This window comes from Cricetulus griseus, chromosome 7 (assembly GCF_003668045.3).
Source record: "Cricetulus griseus strain 17A/GY chromosome 7, alternate assembly CriGri-PICRH-1.0, whole genome shotgun sequence".
Taxonomy (NCBI): Eukaryota; Metazoa; Chordata; class Mammalia; order Rodentia; family Cricetidae; genus Cricetulus; species Cricetulus griseus.
The window spans coordinates 130317565-130336842 of record NC_048600.1 but is presented as its reverse complement, the minus strand read 5'-3'; the positions used below and the strand labels follow the sequence as shown (position 1 = coordinate 130336842).

The following is a 19278-nucleotide window of genomic DNA, read 5'->3' as shown; positions in this document are numbered from 1 at the left end:
CGCGGGGTTGGTGGGTGGGGTCACGTGCCCCGCCGGGCCCTCTGCCACATGGGCGGGTGGCGAGGCTCCCTCCCGCTGCGGGCCCGGGAACGTCAAAGGTGGCCCCGGACCTTAGTTACTGTCTGTTACTGACTTCTGCGGACGGAGCGGGGACTGCGGTTCCCCGCGGCGGGTGCGCGCAGGTGAGCCGGGGGTGGGGGGGGTGGAGCGGGGCGCCTGGCCCGGGTGCAGGGTGGCAGGGTGGCAGGTCGGTTGCGGGCGGGCTGCTCACGCAGGGGTTTGATTGACACCGGCTGGCGCTCCCGCCTGTGCGGTCTGGCTCGGGGCGCAGGACGGTGCGCGCGTCCCGGAACTGCGCGCACCTGGCCGGCCCCAGGCGGACCGAGCCCTGCGGCCCAAGCGGAAGCCGAGGCCGGGCCCGCAGCCTCGGAGCCCTCCCGGCCCCTGGTGGAGAAGAGGGGTGAGGCGGCCCGGGGGTGGGGACCTGAAACCGCGGAGGCGCCACCTCGCCTGGCTGCTTTGCGTGCGGGCGGTGCCAGCTCGGCTGCCCCGGGCCGGCCTCCCCTGCTGAGTCCTGTGCAGCGCAGCGGGGGCGCCAGCCGCGTTTCGGGGGGCCCGGGGGCCGGGGGCCGGCGCCCCGGAAACCGCGAGCTCCGTCGGTGACGGCGGGCAGGGTTCGCAGACGGGGCAGGGCCTGCGTCCTGGGCCACCCCGCAGGGATCAGGTGACGGGCGGGCTGCTCTTCCCGCCGCGCCCTCCCTCGAGGACAATGCGCCCCGTAGGAAGCTCCGCGTGACGGCGCGGGACAAAGGGCGCTTGTGTGGGCTCCGCCGCGGCGGGGCTGGAGGGAGTCAGCCTCCCGGGGGAGGGCACGAGCGCCCCGGCGGGCTTCCAGGAGCCCGGCGAGCAGCCGGGGCGGGGCCGGGGGCCGGGCCGGGCCGCCCTTCCCGCGAGAGAAGCCCTTGGGGTCGCAGGGCGGGCACAGGGAGTCCCAGGGCCACGCCTGACCCCTGAGAGCCCGAAGGGGCGGTGCTCACAGACCTCTCTCCGGTATCCCGGGACCGGTGACATCTAGGAAACCGGGGGACTGCGGCCGGCCTCACCCTTCCTTCCTGTCCCTTCCTCCCCACAGCCGGCGGCTGCTGAGCGAGTTCTCGGGGCGCTCGCTTGGCCGGGTGTTTAGCTGCGGATGCGGGAAGGGTGGAGATTGCTGCAGTGAGCGCGCCCCGAGTGTGCCCCCGGGAGTGGGCGCCCCCGGGCACGGGCGCCCCCGGGCACTGGAAGCGGTTTTGTCTCCCCAGATGGGCGCTGCGGAGTCGGGAGGCCGCGTGTAGCCTCTAGCTGGGGTCTGCAGAGCCGCCGGGGGGTCCGCAGCCATGGCGCAGCCCGCGGCTTTAGTCCTCGAAGTCCCGGAGGCCGCAGGGGACGCAGAGTGAGTCCCGGGTGCGGGTGGTCTGGGTGTCCCCCGCTGTGTGACGCCTTCCGGAGGAGGAGGAGGTGGACGAGGAGGACGAGGAGGACGAGGAGGACGAGGGGGGAGCGGGGAGCGGGCTGGGGCGCGGACTCCCACACCCATCCTCCCGGGCAGCCTGGAGCTCAGCCCTTGCGAGGAGAGCGACGTGCACGACTCCTTCCACCGCCTCATTCAGGAGCAGAGCCTGCGGGTGGCCGAGGAGGGGCTGGAGCTGCTGCCCCGGGGGGCTGCAGGTGAGCGCGGGCCGTACACTCGGCCTGGGACATCGGCCTTGCACGGTGCACGCCTGGGGTGGCCGGGCTGGGCCGGGTGACGCAGCGGCAGCGTCTCCTTCGTTCCTAGGCAGAGGCCGCCAGACCCTCCCGAGGCCCGCAGGTGCCCCGGTCCACAGCTCGGCCACTCTCCGCGTCCTGGCCAGCATGCCGAGCCGCACCATCGGTGAGTGTGCCCGGCCCCGGCCCAAGGCGGGCTCTGGGCTCCAGCCTCCCCGTGGCTGAAGCTCAGCACCGTCCTGTGTCACACTCACCGTCCTGTGTCACACTCACCGTCCTGTGTCACGCTCACCGTCCTGTGTCACTCTCACCGACCTGTGACACACTCTCCGTCCTGTGGCACGCTCACCCCCGTGTCACACTCACAATCCTGTGACACACTCACCGTCCTGTGACACGCTCACCCTCCTGTCACACTCACCGTCCTATGTCACACTCACTGTCCTGTGTCACACTCACCGTCCTATGTCACACTCACCGTCCTGTGTCACACTCACCGCCCTGTGTCATGCTCACTGTCCTGTGACACACTCTCCGTCCTGTGGCACGCTCACCCTCCTGTGGCACGCTCACCCTCCTGTGGCACGCTCACCCCCGTGTCACACTCACAATCCTGTGACACACTCACCCTCCTGTGACACGCTCACCCTCCTGTCACACTCACCGTCCTATGTCACACTCACCGTCCTGTGTCACACTCACCGTCCTGTGTCACGCTCACCGTCCTGTGTCACGCTCACCGTCCTGTGACACACTCTCCGTCCTGTGACACGCTCACCCTCCTGTCACACTCACTGTCCTATGTCACACTCACCATCCTGTGACACACTCCCTGTGTCACACTCCCCCTCCTGTCACACTCACTCTGTCACACTCACCGTCTTGTGTCACACTCACCGTCCTGTGTCACGCTTACCTTACCCCTGTGACTCTCACCCTCCTGTGTCACACTCACCCTCCCGTAACACTCACCCCCTGTCACACTCACTCTGTCACACTCACCGTCCTGTGACACGCTCACCATCCTGTGTCATACTCACCCTCCCGTCACACTCATCCTCTGTGACACACTCCAGAATCCTTGCTGGATTCTAAGCATGGTGGCGTTTGTCACCGGGGTAAAAACAGCTGGTGGGGCTGTCCAGTGTCAGCACAAGTCTGTTTATCTTTTATCCTCAATAGATTTTTTATTGAGCTATGCGTTTCCCCCACTACCCTCCCCCCTCCCATCCTCTCCTCCTCCCCCCCCCCCCGTCCCCTGCCCTCTGTGTGTGTGTGTGTGTGTGTGTGTGTTGTGTGTGTGTGTGTGTGTGTGTCTTAGGGCCCTCCGTGTTACCTAGGTTCTCTGGGGTTGTAGACTGTAGGCTGGTTGTCCTTGGCTTCATGTCTAATGTCCACTTAGGAGTGAGCACATATTATATTTGTCTTTCTGGGTCTGGGTTGCCTCACTCAGGATGGTTTCCTCTAGTTCCATCCATTTGCCTGCAAATTTCAAGATGTTGTTATTATTTTAGTGCTCCATTGTGTAAATGTACCACATTTTCTCCATCCATTCCTCAGTTGAGGGGCATCTAGGTTGTTCCCAGGTTCTGGCTATTACAAACAATGCTGCTGTGAACATCGTTGAGCAGGTGTCCTTGTGATGTGAGGGTGCGTCCTGTGGGGTAGACTGATTCCTAATTTTCTGAGAAACCACCACACTGATTTCCAAAGCGCTTGTACAGGTTGCCACTCCCACCAGCAGTGGAGCAGTCCTCTTACTCCTCATCCTCTCCAGTGCAGGCTGTCATCAATATTCTGACAGGAGTAAGATGGTGCCTCAGAGTGGTTTTGATTTGCATTTCCCTGATGGCTAAGGATATTGAGCAGTTCATTAATTGTCTTTCTGCCATTTGAGATTGTTCTGTTGAGAGTTCTCTGTTCAGAGCTGTACCCCATTTTTTAAATTGGATTATTTGGTCTTTTGATGTCTAGTTTCTTGAGTTCTTTGTATATTTTAGAGATCAGCCCTCTGTCAGATGTGGGGTCGGTAAAGATCTTTTCCCAGTCTGTGGGCTGCCGTTTTGTCTTGCTGACCGTGTTCTTTGCCTTACAGAAGCTTCTCAGTTTCAGGAGGCCCCATTTACCAATTGTTGCTCTCAGTGTCTGTGTTATTGGTGTTGTATTTAGGAAGCGGGTCTCCTGTGCCAGTGTTTCAAGGCTACTTCCCACTTTCTCTTCTGTAAGGTTCAGTGTGGCTGGATTTATGTTGAGGTCTTTGATCCATTTGGACTTGAGTTTTGTGCGTGGCGATAGACATGCATCTTTCTGCAGTCTTCTCCATGTCAACATCAGTTATGCCAGCACCATTGTTGAAGATGCTTTCTTTTTTCCATTGTATAACTTTAGCTTTTTTGTCAGAAATCAGGTGTTCATAGGTGTGTGGGTTGATATCAGGGTTTTCCATTTGATTCCCTGGTCCACATGTCTGTTTTCATGCCAATACCAAGCTGGTTTTTTTTTTTTTTTTTTTTTTTTTTTTTTTTGTGTGTGTGTGTGTGTGTTGTTGTTTGGTTTTTTTTTTGTTTTTTTTTTTTTTTTGTTTTTTTTTTTTTTTTTTTTTTTTTGTTTTTCCTGTAGCTCTATAGTAGAGCTTGAAGTCAGGGATGGCGATGCCTCCAGATGATCCTTTAATGTTTGTTTGGTTATCCTGGGAGTTTTGTTTTTCCATATGAAGTTGAGTATTATTCTTTCAAGGTCTGTGAAGAATTTTTCTGGGGATTGCATTGAATCTGTAGATTGCTTTTGGTACAATTGCTATTTATACTATGTTGATCCTACCTGTCCAAGAGCATGGGAGATCTTTCCATTTTCTGATGTCTTCTTCAATTTCTTTCTACAAAGACTTAAAGTTCTTGTCATAACAGATCTTTCACCTGTTTGGTTAGAGTTACCCCAAGATATTTTATGTTACTTGTGGCTATTGTGAAGGGTGATGTTTCTCTATTTCTTTCTCATCCTGTTGATCTTCTGCATATGGGAGGGACTACTGATTTTTTTTTTTTTTTGAGTTAATCTTGGATCCTCAGTAGCACACATCTTTAATGCCAGCACTGGAGAGGCAGAGGCAGGTGGATCTCTGAGTTCAAGGCTAGCCTGGTCTATAGAGTTCTAGGACAGCCAGGGTTCCAACAAAACTAACCAAACTGGTAAAGGGATTTTCCCCAGCCCTGGGAAGTTCTGAGGGACAGGACAGGGATGTGAGGCTGGTCCTGTCTTTGCCCTCTACTACCCTGCCATCTGTTTCCCAAGGTCGCAGCCGAGGGGCCATCATCTCCCAGTACTACAACCGCACAGTGAGGCTCCGTCGGCGCAGGAACAGCCGGCCCCTGCTGGGGAATGTGGTCCGCTCTGCCCGTCCCAGCCTTCGTCTGTATGACCTGGAGCTGGACCACACCGTCATGGAGGAGGATGGTGAGTGAATAAACTAGCTCGCCGAGGGTTGCCTGGCTGTGAGGCCCCTGGAGTATCAGAAGTGAGCTGCAAAGGTCTCCTCTAGGGCCAGTATGCCCCTCCCCACCTCCAGCATCCATCACTGACGATTGATGGTGGTCTGTAAGCCAGTCTTAGCTTACTTCCTGCTGGGAGAGCAGGAGACACGCTCAGATACAAGCACACTCAGAGCAGACACTGCAGGAGAGCCACCTGGGAGTGGCCCAGCCTGGGGCTCCAAGGAGGCTTCCTGGAGAAAGTGACTGGAGCTGAGGAAGCAAGTGCCAAGGCGCCAAGGCTGGAGCAGACTTGGCTTCATTCTCAGCCGCAGCAGCAGCCGGTGTGAAGAGGCTTCTGATGGTGGCAGTGGAGTGCTTTACAGTGTTATGGGTTCTGCGTACTGGTGACTCCCCAGCTTCTCCGTCTACTCTGCCACCTGGCCGTATTCTGCCTTCTTGATGGTCTTTTCTCGCTTGCTTCTTCGCCCCGCCCCCCTCTTCCCTCTCTGTTGATGCAACCCAGGCAAACACTCTACCCCTGGTCTGTGTTTCCAGCCCTTGGTGACGAAGACAGGGTCGAGGTCTGCCCAGGTTGGCCTTGAACTCAGATCCTCCTGCCTCTGAAGATCTGTTATGTGTAAATTTGGAGTTAGGAAACCCCTCCCATGGACTGGTTGTAGCGATGAAGGTGGCATCTGCCTGTTTTGGGGGGCCGGGAAGTGTGGCAACAGTTTCTCTTCCTGTTGTGATAAAATGCTCTGCCAAAAGCAGCTTAAGGGAACCAGGGTTTACTGTGGCTCACAGCTCAGACTATGACCAGTGTGGCAGGGCTGTCACAGTGGTAGGAGTGTGAAGCAGCTGGTCACGGGTACCCACAGTTGAGAATGATTGTGTGCAGGGGCTCAGTTCATGCCCTCCACTTTATATTGTCCAGAGAACATTCTTGTTCACAGATACAATGGACCACTCTTCCCACATTGATTAAAATAATCAACATAACCCTCACAGGCATGCCCCGGCGCCATCCTCGGGTGATTCTAGATTCTGCCAGGTTGATGGCTGCTAGCCTGTCCCCATTCCCTTGTGACTTTTGCACATCTATTGTGACAGGCTTAGGGCCTCTCAGATGAGGGAGAACGAAGCTGGGTCCTGAAACTTCTTTTGAGAATTTCTTTATTATGTATATAGTGTTCTGCATGCATCTCTGTGTGCACTGCAGGCCAGAAGGGGCCATCAGATCACATTATAGATGGTTGTGAGCCACCATGTGGTTGCTGGGAATTGAACTCAGGACCTCTGGAAGAGCAGCCGGTGCTCTTAACCTCTGAGCCATGTCTCCTGCAGTAAGCCCCCCTCCCCCTACTCTTTATGTTGAGTCCCAGGGCACCTTGATTAGGTCAGACCCTGCCCTCCACTTTACAAGGACTGGTCACAGCTGGGAAGTCCTGGCCCCAAGGATGTCAGGATCTGGTGGCGATGGGAGGAGAGGCCCCTGGGCTCGAGGGGTAGATGGGTGAGGGTAGAGGGCTGTTGGAGGACAGTCTGGTCTCCTGGCTGGGGTCTGGCTTTGGCTGTCAGACAGAGGGTGGGTCTTAGAGGGCTGTGTTGGCCCTGGTCAGTATGCAGCAGTAAGGGTGCTGGGCACTGAGGGACCTTCTTCCTCTGGGCAGAGAAGCGGAGCCTGCTAGTGAAGGAGCTTCAAGGTCTGTCAATGGCCCAGCGAGACCACATGATCCGGAACATGCCCTTGAGCCTGGGTGAGAAGCGCTGGCTTCGGTGAGTGCCCCATGACCTCAGCTGGCCTCCCTGAGCCAGGAGGCAGCCACATTCCTCTGTAGTCTAGGCATATATGATCTAGGCATTGTCTCTGTCCCCAGAGAGAAAAGCTGGAGTCCAAAGGGAAAGCAACAGGGCCAGAAGGGCCGAGGTGGGACCTTCTCCTGCAGCAGACTCAGATACAGCTGCATTCTGGTACGAGCCCTGAGTTGGGAGGTGTGCTGTGGGTGTGGCTGGCTGGGATGGGGGGTGCCCTGTCCCGTTGCTATCCTGTCAAGGGATTTCTAACCCAGACTGTGCATGATCTGTCCTGGTGTCCCAGCCCTTGGGACTGACCTGCAGCTGTTCCTACAGGCTCTGCACAGCCTGGGACTGGTGTTGCTTTCAGGACTGTATGCAGCCAGGCCGTGGCGCTATGCTCTGAAGCAGATTGGCGGCCAGTTTGGTTCCAGTGTCCTCTCCTACTTCCTCTTCCTCAAGACCCTGTTGGCCTTCAATGCGCTGATGTTGCTGCCTCTGCTGGCCTTCCTCGTGGGTGTGCAGGCTGCCTTCCCACCTGACCCATCCGGCCTGGTCCCTACCTTCTCTGGTCTAGAACTCCTCACAGGCAGGGTGAGGTCTTCAGCTCCTGCTATGCCCTCCTGTGCCTGTCCTGTCCAAGCTTCCCTGGTGGGCTCCTGCTTGTTTGTGGGTGTCCCTGAGGGTGGTTTCCTCTCCTTCTGGAGGCCTGAGGATAGGCTAGGGCAGCAGACCTCAACCTGTGGGGATTGCATAGCAGGTACCCTGAGTATCACATGCATTGTGATTCATAACAGAAGCAAAATTGCAGTTATGACACAGCAACAAAACAATTCTATGGCTGGGGTCACCACAGCACGAGGCACTGAATTAAAGGGTCGCAGCATCAGGGAGGTTGAGAACCGCTGGGCCGGGCAGGGGAGCATCCCTGACTCTATCTGGCCTCCTGACAGGGCTGTTTCACACACACCGTCATGTACTACGGTTACTACAGCAACACCACGCTGAGCCAGTCATGCGCCTCCCCTCGAGAAACTGGCCAGGACAGCCTGCCCTATAACATGCCGCTGGCCTACCTCTTCACGGTGGGCGCCGCCTTCTTCATTACCTGCATCACTCTGGTGTACAGGTAATGGCCCTGGTCATGTGGCCCTCACTCTGAGCCCCACACTTCCATCCACTCTCCTCTGGCTTTGTCTAGCCCCTTGTCTGCCCACCCAACCACTTCCCCAGACTACCTGTCCATGTTCCCACTGATGCACTAACTCTTCATCTTGATGGCTTTTCTCCTGCTCATATTTCATCCCTTCTCCCACTCAGACCACTCATTCATCTACACAGCCATCAGCCTGCCTGCCCATCTGTCTACCCACTCACCCATCCTCGCATTCCCCTGTTCTCGGTGGGTGCTTTCTTCTACTTGTCAGTCCATCCACCCATTGCCCACCTACCTGCCTGCTAACCCATTTACCAGTCTGTCCACATATCCATCCACCCATCCACCCATCCCACCACCCATCCACCCAACACCCACCCATCCCACCACCATCCACCCAACACCCACCCATCCCACCACCCATCCCACCCAACACCCATCCCACCCAACACCCATCCACCCAACACCCATCTACCCAACACCCATCCACCCAACACCCATCCCACCCACCCATCCACCCAACACCCACCCATCCCACCACCATCCACCCAACACCCACCCATCCCACCACCCATCCCACCCAACACCCATCCCACCCAACACCCATCCACCCAACACCCATCTACCCAACACCCATCCACCCAACACCCATCCCACCACCCACCCATCCCACCCAACACCCACCCATCCACCACCCATCCACTCCCATCCCATCCACCCACCCACCCACCCATCCCACCCATCCACCCATCCACCCATCCCACCACCCATCCACCCAACACCCACCCATCCCACCACCATCCACCCACACCACCCATCCCACCACCCATCCCACCCAACACCCATCCCACCCAACACCCATCCACCCAACACCCATCTACCCAACACCCATCCACCCAACACCCATCCCACCACCCACCCATCCCCACCCACTCACCCCTTCACCCGCCCACCTACCCACCCACCCACTCATCTGCCCGTCTACCCATCCTTCCCATTGTTCACTTCCTGCCTGTCTCTACTGCCTGCTAGCATGTCCCACTCCTTTGGGGAGAGCTACCGGGTTGGCAGCACCAAAGGCATCCATGCTCTTACGGTCTTCTGCTCCTGGGACTACAAGGTGACTCAGAAGCGGGCCTCCCGTGTCCAGCAGGACAGCATCTGTACTCAGCTGAAGGTAGGCAGCTACCTGCCCACGAATGGTCCTAGAAACCGTGTTGACACCCAGCTCCTGCAGTCCTGGCCTGGATCCTCTCAGGATGCTGTTGTGGTGTCTGCGAGCTGGCGTTGAGGTTCTGGCTGGGTGGTCTTTCCCTCACAGTGCCCAGGCAGGTCTGATGCTCCTGCACCCTTGCTTCAGTTGCGTTGCCTCTGTGGCGTTAGCCCTGAGCTCTAGGGACATGAAGGGGCTGGAGTTACAGAAACTGCTCTGGTGTGTTTAGGCTTGGGCCGGGAGGATGACCGGGTCCCTTTCTGGGGCACTTTATCCCCCTATCCTGAACCTGTAAGCTACAGCTAAGAATGGCTCCCTTTATAGTCCTTTAACCTTGAAGTAGCCAGGAGCTAAGGACTAACAGAGGAGATTGAAGCATTGAGGTCAAACCCTTAGTACAAACTTCAAGGTCCCGGGGCCTCATGGGAATTCTCTACCTTTGTGCTGTGACTCATTGGAGTTCCTACTGGGGACAGGTGTCTTCACCCCCCCCCCCGGGGGGGGCTCTGGTTGGCTAGGGGCCATTCATGCCCATAGAATGGGGTGAAGGCCACAGGCTAGGCACTTAGGATCCCTGGAGACTAGGCTGTGGCGAAGGGATGAGGAGGGGGGCTCACCGGGCATTCCCTGTGTCCCAGCAGAAGCGAGCCTGGCCTGGGGCCTCTTTAGGGAAGGGAGGGGTTTGGGCAGCCTGCCTGTGTTGTTGGGTGTGTGACTCCTTGGGATGCAGTGACAGGGACACTCCACGTACCATCTGCAGGAGCTGCTGGCTGAATGGCAACTTCGAGAGAGGCCCCAGAGCGCATGTGGGCAGCTGTGGCAGGCTGCCATGCTAGGCCTGGGATGGTTGCTGTGTCTGGGCACCACGATGGGCTGTGCAGCGGCTGTTCTTACCTTCTCAGAGGTCATGATTCAGGTAAGCCAAAGACAGGATGTCCTGGGACCGCAACCCCACAACCCCACTAGGCCCATGGTTCCCACGCTCCTCCTCGCTTCTTGTGTGGTTGGAACTGAGGCCTAGGGCTCGCTATGTGTCTTGGAGGGAGGTGCTACCTGCCACGTTGCTCCCATCTGCCAGGCCAGCTAGACCCTTCCTATAGTGCCCGCTCCCACAGCACAGCCGAAGTGAACATGTCCCCATGCATGGTGTGCCTTTTCTGACTGAACCCTCTCACTGTCGTCATAGAGACCGGATGCTGATGGCCAGGGGGTAGAGCTGCTGGCCCTACCCTTGGTGGTCAGTGTCCTTAATCTGGGTGCCTCCTACCTGTTCCGTGGTCTGGCCACTCTGGAGAGGCATGACTCCCCCGTGTTGGAAGTATACATGGCCATCTGTAGGTGTGTGGCTGCGGGTGTGGGCTGCTGGGAAGGGCTCTTGGAGTGTCTGTTGTCCGGCATTCCCCTCAGCCTTCACAACCTCTGCCTGCACAGGAGTCTCATCCTGAAGATGGCTGTCCTGGGTGTGCTTTGTTATCACTGGCTGGGCCGCAGGGTGGCCAAGCTGCAGGCCCCGTGCTGGGAGGACTTTGTGGGCCAGGAACTGTACCGCTTTCTGGTTGTGGATTTCATCTTCACGCTCTTGGATTCCCTTTTTGGGGAGCTGGTATGGAGGTGAGGAGGCTCCGCCTGGCCCTCCCACCCTGCCCTCTGGGCTCCTGGTACCCACCTCAGTCAGGGACAGGTGGGGCACAGCTGATGTGTGCTAGGCTGCCCCTGCCTCCCCATGAGAGGTCCCTACACTGAGGAGGATGGTGGGCGGTAGGATGACAGGTAGTTTCCGATTGCAAAGGAAAAAGGTTTCAGTATTGCTCAGACAGGAAGAGAGGGAGGGATACCTTTAAAACGTTGTGGAGGGCTGTGGGGTGTAGAGCTTTGAGTGCTTGAGTCCTTTTGTGCTTTCCTTTGAGAATACGTGGTTTTATTGAGAGCTGAAAAGCAAGATATCCTTTCCACACTTTCCTTACACACTATTTATTGTGTGTCCTTTTGTGCACGCGTGTGTACGCGTGTGTGCTGGGGAATGTGGAGGTCAGTTCTCTCCTAACCATGGTGGTCTTGGGAATTGAACTCTGCCATTAGGTTTGGCAGTAAGCATGTTTCCGGGCTGAGCCATTTTAAGCCCCACCCCCCCCACACTTTCTTTTTCATTAGAGGTAAATCTTGATGAGTTGCCTAGGTAGGCCTTGAACTTTAATCCTCTTACTTAACCCTTCTCAAAACAGCTGAGTTCACAGACCTGTGCCACCCAACCCAAATGTCCTTGTTTGGTTTTGGTTTTAAGATAAGGTCTCTGTAGTCCCAGCTGGCCTGGAGCCCCCTACACAGACCAGGCTGGCCTCGAACTCAAAAATCCACCTGTCTCTGCCTCCCAAGTGCTGAGACTGGAGGTGTGGTTTCCTGACACACGGTCTCACTGTGTAGCACAGGCTGCCTTGGCCTCTTGACTTCTGGGAAAAATAGGGATTTATTATTTTTGTCTTTTCTAAGACAGAGCCCTGACTGGCCTTACGCTCCTAATCCTCCTGTCTCAGCCTCCCGAGTACTGGGATCTCACACATGTACCTTGCCCACTCCAGTTTGTTTGTTTTGTATGAGCACCCTCAACACACAGCATTATGTTGAGATTGGTGTCTCGGCTCAGAATTGCTTCTGTGGTGACAGCCCCTAGGCCCAGATGACCACTGTCTCTCCTGACATTTGCTGGGTGCTGGCTTGCACTGGTGCAGGTGGTCCCTGCCTGGTGCCCTGGGGATGAGCGTCTCCCCTGCCCGTCTCTCAGGGGCTCCTCTGTCCAGGCTCATCTCTGAGAAGAAGCTGAAGAGGCAGAAGCCTGAGTTTGACATTGCTCGGAATGTTCTGGACCTGATTTATGGGCAGACTCTGACTTGGTGAGGGTCTCTCACCTGCCTCCCGCTGGCTGTCAGCCACTGCCTTCCTTCCCTGGGCCACAGCAGCGGTCTTTTGGTTCTGGGTGGGCAGAGGTCCTGGGTGGGTGACTCTCTGGGCTTAGCAGCCCTGTCTGCCTTGGTCCCCAGGCTGGGTGTCCTGTTCTCACCGCTCCTGCCTGCTGTGCAAATGCTCAGGCTGCTGCTCCTGTTCTATGTCAAGAAGGTGAGCTGGGAGCGGTGGTGGGCACTTTTAATCCCAGCAGTCGGGAGGCAGAGGCAGACAGTGTCTGAGTTCAAGGCCAGTCTGGTCTACAGAGTGAGTTCCAGGACAGCCAGGGCTACACAGAGAAACCCTGTCACAAAAAGAAAGAAAGAAAGAAGAGGGTCACTTGGCAGCCGAGTATGAACAGCACTGGGCTCCCCAGTCTCTTGGGAGTGACTCTGGGTCCCTCTCCTCACTTGGTGTGCTCAGGGGCTGACAGCCAGCACCTTGGTCTCCACTGGTTCTGGGCCCCCTTCTGGTCCTCCACACTGGGGTGGTACTCACCAGACTGATACAGGTGGGCAGTGTAGACCCAGAGCACCGTCTCTGCCTGGGCTCAACCTTGCCCACCTGTCCCTTGCTCCCCCTTTGTACTGGGTTTATTCCGGCTCCTTTGGAGGGTGGGCAGTCAGTCCATTGTGATAGGAAAGGCAGTAGGTCACATGACTTCCTCAGTCAGGGAGCAAAGGTGAAGACTGGGACCCCAGCTAGTGGGATGGCACCGCCAGCATTCAGGGTGGGTTTAGGAATGCTCACGGGGTGCCCAGAGGCTTGTCTACTAGGTGGTTCTAGATCCAGTCAGGCTTAGTGGATGACGGTGGGGGAGTTTGGGGGCAGGGCGTGGTGGTCTTGGACAAAACATAGCCTTTGTCCCCAGGCAAGCCTGATGGCCAACTGCCAGGCTCCTCGCCGCCCCTGGCTGGCGTCACACATGAGCACCGTCTTCCTCACGCTGCTCTGCTTCCCGTCATTCCTGGGCGCCGCTGTTTTCCTCTGCTATGCTGTCTGGCAGTGAGTGGGGGACTGGTTCTTTGGCTTTGGGGTGACACAGGTCATGCCTTGTCCTTGCTGATTGTGGACTGTTGCCTCAGGGTTTCTTGCCCCCGTCTTCTCCAGGGTGAAACCCTCAAGCACTTGTGGCCCCTTCAGGACTCTGAACACCATGTACGAGGCAGGCACCGTCTGGGTGCATCGTCTGGAGCGTGCCGGCTCTGGGGCCTCCTGGCTGCCCTGGCTGCACCACTTCCTGGTGGAGAACACCTTCTTCCTTTTCCTGGTGTCAGCCTTGCTGCTGTGAGTTCTACAGGTGTGGGTGGCAGTGAGGCTGGCCTGAGGTAGTGCCCTGTGCTGTTCTGGCCCTGCCATCGGCCTTCAGCCTGAGCCCCCATTTCCTCAGGGCCGTCATCTACCTCAACATCCAGGTGGTGAAAGCGCAGCGAAAGGTCATCTGTCTGCTCAAGGAACAGATCCGGAATGTGAGAGCCACGCGTCTGCGCCCCTAGCTTGTGGGGTTCCCCTTGGCACACTTGTTGGTTCTGTTGCTTTTGGAGATAGGGTTTCACTCTGGAGCCCACGTTGTCCTGTGTCCTGAGGATAACCTCGGCTTTCTGATCCATGTCTTGTTCATGTGGTACTGGGTATTGCACCCAGGGCCTTCTGTATGCTAGGCAAGCCCTTTACCAACTGAACTATATTTCCAATCTTTTGTTTTGAGACAGGGTCTCTGTGTAGCCCTGACTGTCCTGAAACTCACAGAGATCCACCTGCCTCTGCCTCCTGAGTGCTGAGATTAAAGGCGTGCGCCACCACCCTTTTTTTTTTTTTTTTTTTTATGATTGTGTGTGGAGTTGGCTCTCCCACTTCTTTGTGGGTTTGGGGAGCTTTTCTGCAGATCATTTTCGGAGCCTTGGTTTGTTTTTGAGATAGGGAACTGGGATTAGTGTGAGCCACTTCCATGTGCCTGGGGCTAAGCAGAGAGCACAGGCATGAAGTGGTCGGGATGGAGTGGGCAGGCAGCCTGCTGTCTGGTTTGGGTTTGGGAAACAAGGGGCTCACACGAACTGTCGGGACGTAGGTATCTCTGGGGCCCAATGTATGCACATGGGCCGTCAGAAGGGATCAGGACTCAAAACACTTAAGGAGACTGTGAGCCAGGCGTGGTGCACACCTGGGATTGCAGCAACTGAGGTCTGGTTCAAGGCCATTTCCAGTTGCATCAGTTTGAGACCCTTTCTCACAGAAGAAGGGAAGAGGGGCAGGCGGGGCAGGGGCAATTTGAGACTGCATCATAGACTTTCCCAGTGACACTTTCCATCTTTACCTCATTACTAGGCTGAGACACAAATATGCTTGCTTCTTTCTTTCTCTTCCACTTTTCTGATTTTTGAGACATAGTCTTACTAAAAGCCCTGCGTAGCCTAGATTTTGCTACAGAGACCAGTCTGCCCTCATGGAGATCCGCCTGCCCTGCCTCCTGCCCTGAGACCTGAGGTGTGGGCCTCTTAACCCTGTGTCTTGTGATGCTGAACTCAGAAGTCTAGACAAGGCCAACTCTGGGCCTGAGAGATGGACGACTTCTCACATTTGTGCCCTGATCTTTCCAGGAGGGCGAGGACAAGGTCTTCCTCATCAACAAGCTTCACTCTGTTTACGAGGCGGGGGAGCGGAGGCGCAGGTGAGGAGGCTGGTGTGTGGGGGGCAGTGTAAAGTGGCACTCCCCTGTTGCAGTGGTGCTTCCTTGATGAGGCACTGTTGGGTTCTGGGAGTCAGCTCCTGGCTTGCCTCCCCTCTACCTCCAGTGCTCTGCTACTTCAGTTAAAGCTGGGACGGGGCTGCTGTGTATTCAGGACACCCACGGGGATATGCAGAGCTACGTTCAGCCATCACTGAGGTGTTATGGGTGGTGTTTTGCTTGCATGTATGTACGTCTGTGCACACGTGTCTGGAGGTCAGAGGGCATCAGATCCCCTGGAGCTGGAGTTAAACTACCATGTGGGTGCTGGGAATTGAACCTGGGTCCTCTGGAAGTGCAACAAGTACTTTTAAACACAGCCTTGGTTGTCTTGGAACTTGCTCCAACTGTCTGTCTGCCTCACTGGTGCTGGGATTAAAGGCATGTGCCACCACAGCCAACATTCCACAGACCAGTTTTATAGTGACCTTGACAACAGAATTTCTCCCAGCTGAGTGGTGCATGCCCACACGGAGGTCCACCCATCCCCAGCAGTCTGAGGCTTGTTCCCCCAGGCCATGTCTGTAGGTTCTCAGCTGCAGCCATCAGGGCTCCTTCTCTGCAGATCAGGGAGGCATCTCACAACATCCACCACTCATCATGGCCTTCAGGCTGTCTTGTAGGGGAACCCAAGGTCAGAGACACACAGCCTGCCTCTGTGCCTTGTAGACACTGCAGTTTCCCTTAGTAGTGGGGCCTTGGCTCCATGTGGTCCTCGTGGCTGGTGTACCTGGTGTACGTGCTGTGTTCCTTGAGTCCCTGTAATTGATGACAGGCCTTTACTGAGGGGACTGTTACTTCGAGCCATTCCACACAAGGCTGCCGATACTCCAAAGTTTTGGATCACAAAAGTGGCCAGTTCACGTGGCCCAGCAATCATTCCTGGAATGTATCCCCTGGTGGTTCTTTGTACGGCTCTGCCAGCCTGGCCTTTGCTGCTATAGAGCCTTCAGCCTCGGAGGCCTGACATGTGTCACTAGGAACACAAGAGCATCCACTGAGCTGGAGGGGCTTTCACGTTGGTTGGGTTACCCTGACGCTCCTTACTGGCAGGCCTGGCAGAACCCAGGAGGAACCTTGTAACCCCAGTCACCATGACCCTGCACGCAGAGACCTGGACCTGAGGTCCCCACAGGACACAGCCGTAGAGTGACTTTCCACAAGCTCCCCGAGGTGATGATGGGGCAAGGATGTGGTGGTTCTCCAAGGGACCCTGTTCTACCTGGGACTCCCTTCCCCTGGGTTTTTAATTTTCTTTTTTTTCCTTTTTAAAGACAGGATCTATTTACACAGCCTTGGCTGGCCTTGGGTTCAGAGATCTTCCTGCCAAGTACTGGGATCAAAGGCACGTGCCACCAGGCCCGACCTTCCCTTTCCCCAACTTTTTTTAATTCTGATTAAATGGGTTTTGCAACATGGGTTTGTGTTTTGGAATGAGCTTGCAACTGTTCCTGCCAGGTGCTTGGGGCCCACTAGGCCTTCCACGGAACCCTCAGGGCCAAGGGCCTGGCTGTGCCCAGGGTGAGAAACCAATCAGTGGTGATGTTGTGTGGGCAAAAGGAGGGCAGATTTAGGGAAGGACTCCTAAAGGATGACTTGATGCTTTGGGTGAGAGGCCCCTTAGTAGAGGGCCCCACAGCACCCAGTCTACGGTGGGTGGTGTGCGGTGAGACACCCTGGGTAGGCTGAGCTATAGGAGCCTGTAGATCTCTCCTGGGACTGAGCAGCCACAGCACCCCACCTCACTAGTTGTAGTTTTCGGGGAGTCACCTTGGGTCGGGACATGCCAGCAGTGCTGGGCACCAGTCATTCCCCAGCTGATCCAGTGCCACACCTAAGACCAGCCCCATGGAAAGCTTCTGTGACACTAAAACGAGTATCTCAGCAGAATTTCTAAGCTGTCACGGTTGATCTGGGCGGGATGGTGATGCTCTGTGTCTCCAGTCCCTGTGGGCACTCCACATATCCTAACCAACCTGGGCTCTGTACTAAATGAAGATGTCAGAGGGATGACTTTGATTGTCATCAGTTCTGTCTCACACACCACTGAGAAGGGGAAAGAACATGCCCAGGGTGTTTCACAGAATCACCAGCAACTGTCTTCTGTCAGCCCAGATCCAGGTGTGGAGTGGATACAGACTCTGCCTTGAGGGGCAGAGGCAGTCAGCACCCCAGCTGCCCATGCCTTTGGTCTCTCCTACCTCCATTCCTCACCTCGGGACCTGGGAGTGCTAAGCACTGTAACTAGCCATCAGGGGCTCTACTACAAAGTCACCCTCATTGCTGTACTGCAGCCATGGAAAGGGAGGGAGGATGAGTTAGCTGTAACTGGCAAATGAAATCAACTCGACTTGCAAACTACAAACTTGTGTTGAGATGGTAGCGCTGCACCTGGGAACCTGGGAACAGAACTCTGGTGTGTGTGTGTGTGTGTGTGTGTGTGTGTGTGTGTGTGTGTGTGTGTGTGCGTGCGTGCGTGCGTGCGTGCGTGCGCGTGTGTGCGCGTGCGTGCGTGCGTGCGTGCCTCATGTCATCCATGCTGGCCAAGGATGACCTTGAAATCCTGACCTGCTGGTCCAGTGCCACACCTGCAGCTCCCTAATGTTGGCATTGCAGGCTGTCGCCACTGCTTCTTGACCTTGGCTACATGGGGGTGGGGGTGGGGGTGAGCACATGGGTTCTGAAACCACCTGTATCTCTGCTGCCCCAGAGATCCTTATAAGGAGTACCCTGGCCAGGCACTATGATTTTAAGTTTCTGGGAGATTCTAAGAGGCCAAGGTAGGGAACTGCTCTGGGTGCCATCTGGGGTCATCTGTCACCTAAGCTGAAGGCTACTCACAAGTGTGGGGTTGAGCAAGCTTGTGAGGATGCCTTTATCTGTAGTGACTCCGGGAAGCATCGGCTCATCCTGGCCTTCTAGGTCTTTGCTAGTACTGTGGCTGCAAAGAAGCTTCCGGGGGTATCCCTTGCCGCCATTGTTTGTCTGGTTCACTCAGCCTAGGCCAGTCCACAGTAGCTCCCACCATGTCTTGTGCCTCAGCCGGGCTTGCCTACCTCTGCAGGCTGGAATTCTCCTCTGTCCATCCCACCACCTTGGCTGGGCATCCTGCCTTCTGCCTCCACTGCTGTGCCACAGTCTTGTCCAAACAGTGTGGTGATAGGGTAGCTCCGGATCACAGACCCCAGGCCTACTTCAGTCCAGTCCAGTCCCATGAGGCCTTTTCTGCTGGTCCTCAGTGTCAAAATCCAACCCATCCTGGACGTCCAGGGAGGGTGCCACCTCCACAAAACCTACTGTTCCCTGGATGTTCTGAAGGCTTCTTTACCCATCGGACGGAGACAGCAGCTCCTAGGTTAGCCCCGGTCTGCTCTTCTGCTGAAGCTCTGACCCGCAGAGCTGGAGGTTGCTGGGAGGCCAAGGGCAGCTTGACATCCTGAGTCTCCGTCCTCTGGTCTCTGGGTTCCCTGAGGTCAGGGCCCCTTTGGCGATAAGCTCAGCAGAGCTGGCAGCTGTCTCCTTTTCTGTGAGTGAGGCCCCTGTGGGAGGCCAGAGCTCATCCTCATGAGGCACACGGTGGGTCAGCACTGGAGGGTGAGCTGACCTAGTGCCACCCTTGAGCCTGCCGACACCGCTGCCATGTCAAGCATGTTAGCCAATACCATTTTAGGGGCAGAGATCAACAAAACACTTAGGAAGCACATGAGTTGGGGTTCTTGCTGCGTTGCCAGGTATGGTCTTGAGCCTTGGACTCAGGCGGTGCTACTCAAGCCTCCCGAGTGCTGGGACTACAGGCGCACACTACTGTGCTTTTCTCCAGATAGCTCTGCGGGTGGAACCTTGTGCCTGCACACAAAGGCCCTACTACCGAGCTACATCCCTGCCTCTAGTTTCTCTCTTAATGCCTGCACCAGGCATGCGCCAATGAGTATGGGGCAGCGGTGCCTGAGAGAACCTGCAGCCCCTGGCTCCACCCACTTCTGGTCTGGGCAACACTGGTCTTCAGATGCATCCAGTTCAAGCCAGGAGGACTTGGAAGCTGTTAGGCCTCCCAGTGGCTACTGACAGGATCCAAATAGTCTCAGCAAAACCAAATAGCAAGGCTACAATTTTAAGTGCAACAGCCATGACTGTTAGTTTAGCCAGGAACCAATGCAAACTCAGCAGACACAGTAGGCTGTCCCCACAAGTGGAAAAGGAAGTCCCTGCCTCTTACAGATGACAGAACCAGCAATAG

At 56.3% G+C, this 19278-nt stretch overlaps 1 protein-coding gene across 8 annotated transcripts; it reads left to right on the top strand.

The window, feature by feature from the left end:
- The first annotated feature begins 17 nt into the window (after positions 1 to 17).
- On the top strand, positions 18 to 16581 carry Tmc6 (transmembrane channel like 6). Of its 8 annotated transcripts, none has more exons than XM_027425539.2 (21): positions 20 to 182; positions 1302 to 1432; positions 1589 to 1707; positions 1817 to 1912; positions 5038 to 5199; positions 6887 to 6992; positions 7094 to 7187; positions 7347 to 7604; positions 7964 to 8139; positions 9199 to 9343; positions 10140 to 10295; positions 10566 to 10717; positions 10811 to 10990; positions 12175 to 12267; positions 12415 to 12490; positions 13188 to 13321; positions 13427 to 13603; positions 13707 to 13785; positions 14914 to 14984; positions 16095 to 16214; positions 16316 to 16457. In XM_027425539.2, the coding sequence occupies exons 2-20, from the start codon at positions 1377 to 1379 to the stop codon at positions 16192 to 16194; spliced, it is 2430 nt and encodes an 809-aa protein (XP_027281340.1). In that variant the 5' UTR covers positions 20 to 182; positions 1302 to 1376; the 3' UTR covers positions 16195 to 16214; positions 16316 to 16457. The 8 variants fall into 8 exon arrangements, with proteins under 8 accessions (XP_035303194.1, XP_035303193.1, XP_035303195.1 ...); XM_035447305.1 differs by having other exon boundaries at positions 16320 to 16455; XM_035447303.1 differs by lacking the exons at positions 13707 to 13785; positions 16095 to 16214 and adding an exon at positions 1133 to 1215 and having other exon boundaries at positions 18 to 182; positions 16316 to 16581.
- Positions 16582 to 19278: the final 2697 nt, after the last annotated feature.

Excerpts from the sequence above, each read along its gene's own strand:
- Tmc6 (XM_035447302.1), top strand. The coding sequence starts at position 1,377 with ATGGCGCAGCCCGCGGCTTTAGTCCTCGAAGTCCCGGAGGCCGCAGGG. Across the intron at positions 6,993-7,093 it reads GGTGAGAAGCGCTGGCTTCG|AGAGAAAAGCTGGAGTCCAA; the intron begins GTGAGTGCCCCA and ends CTCTGTCCCCAG. Across the intron at positions 7,188-7,346 it reads TCAGATACAGCTGCATTCTG|GCTCTGCACAGCCTGGGACT; the intron begins GTACGAGCCCTG and ends CTGTTCCTACAG.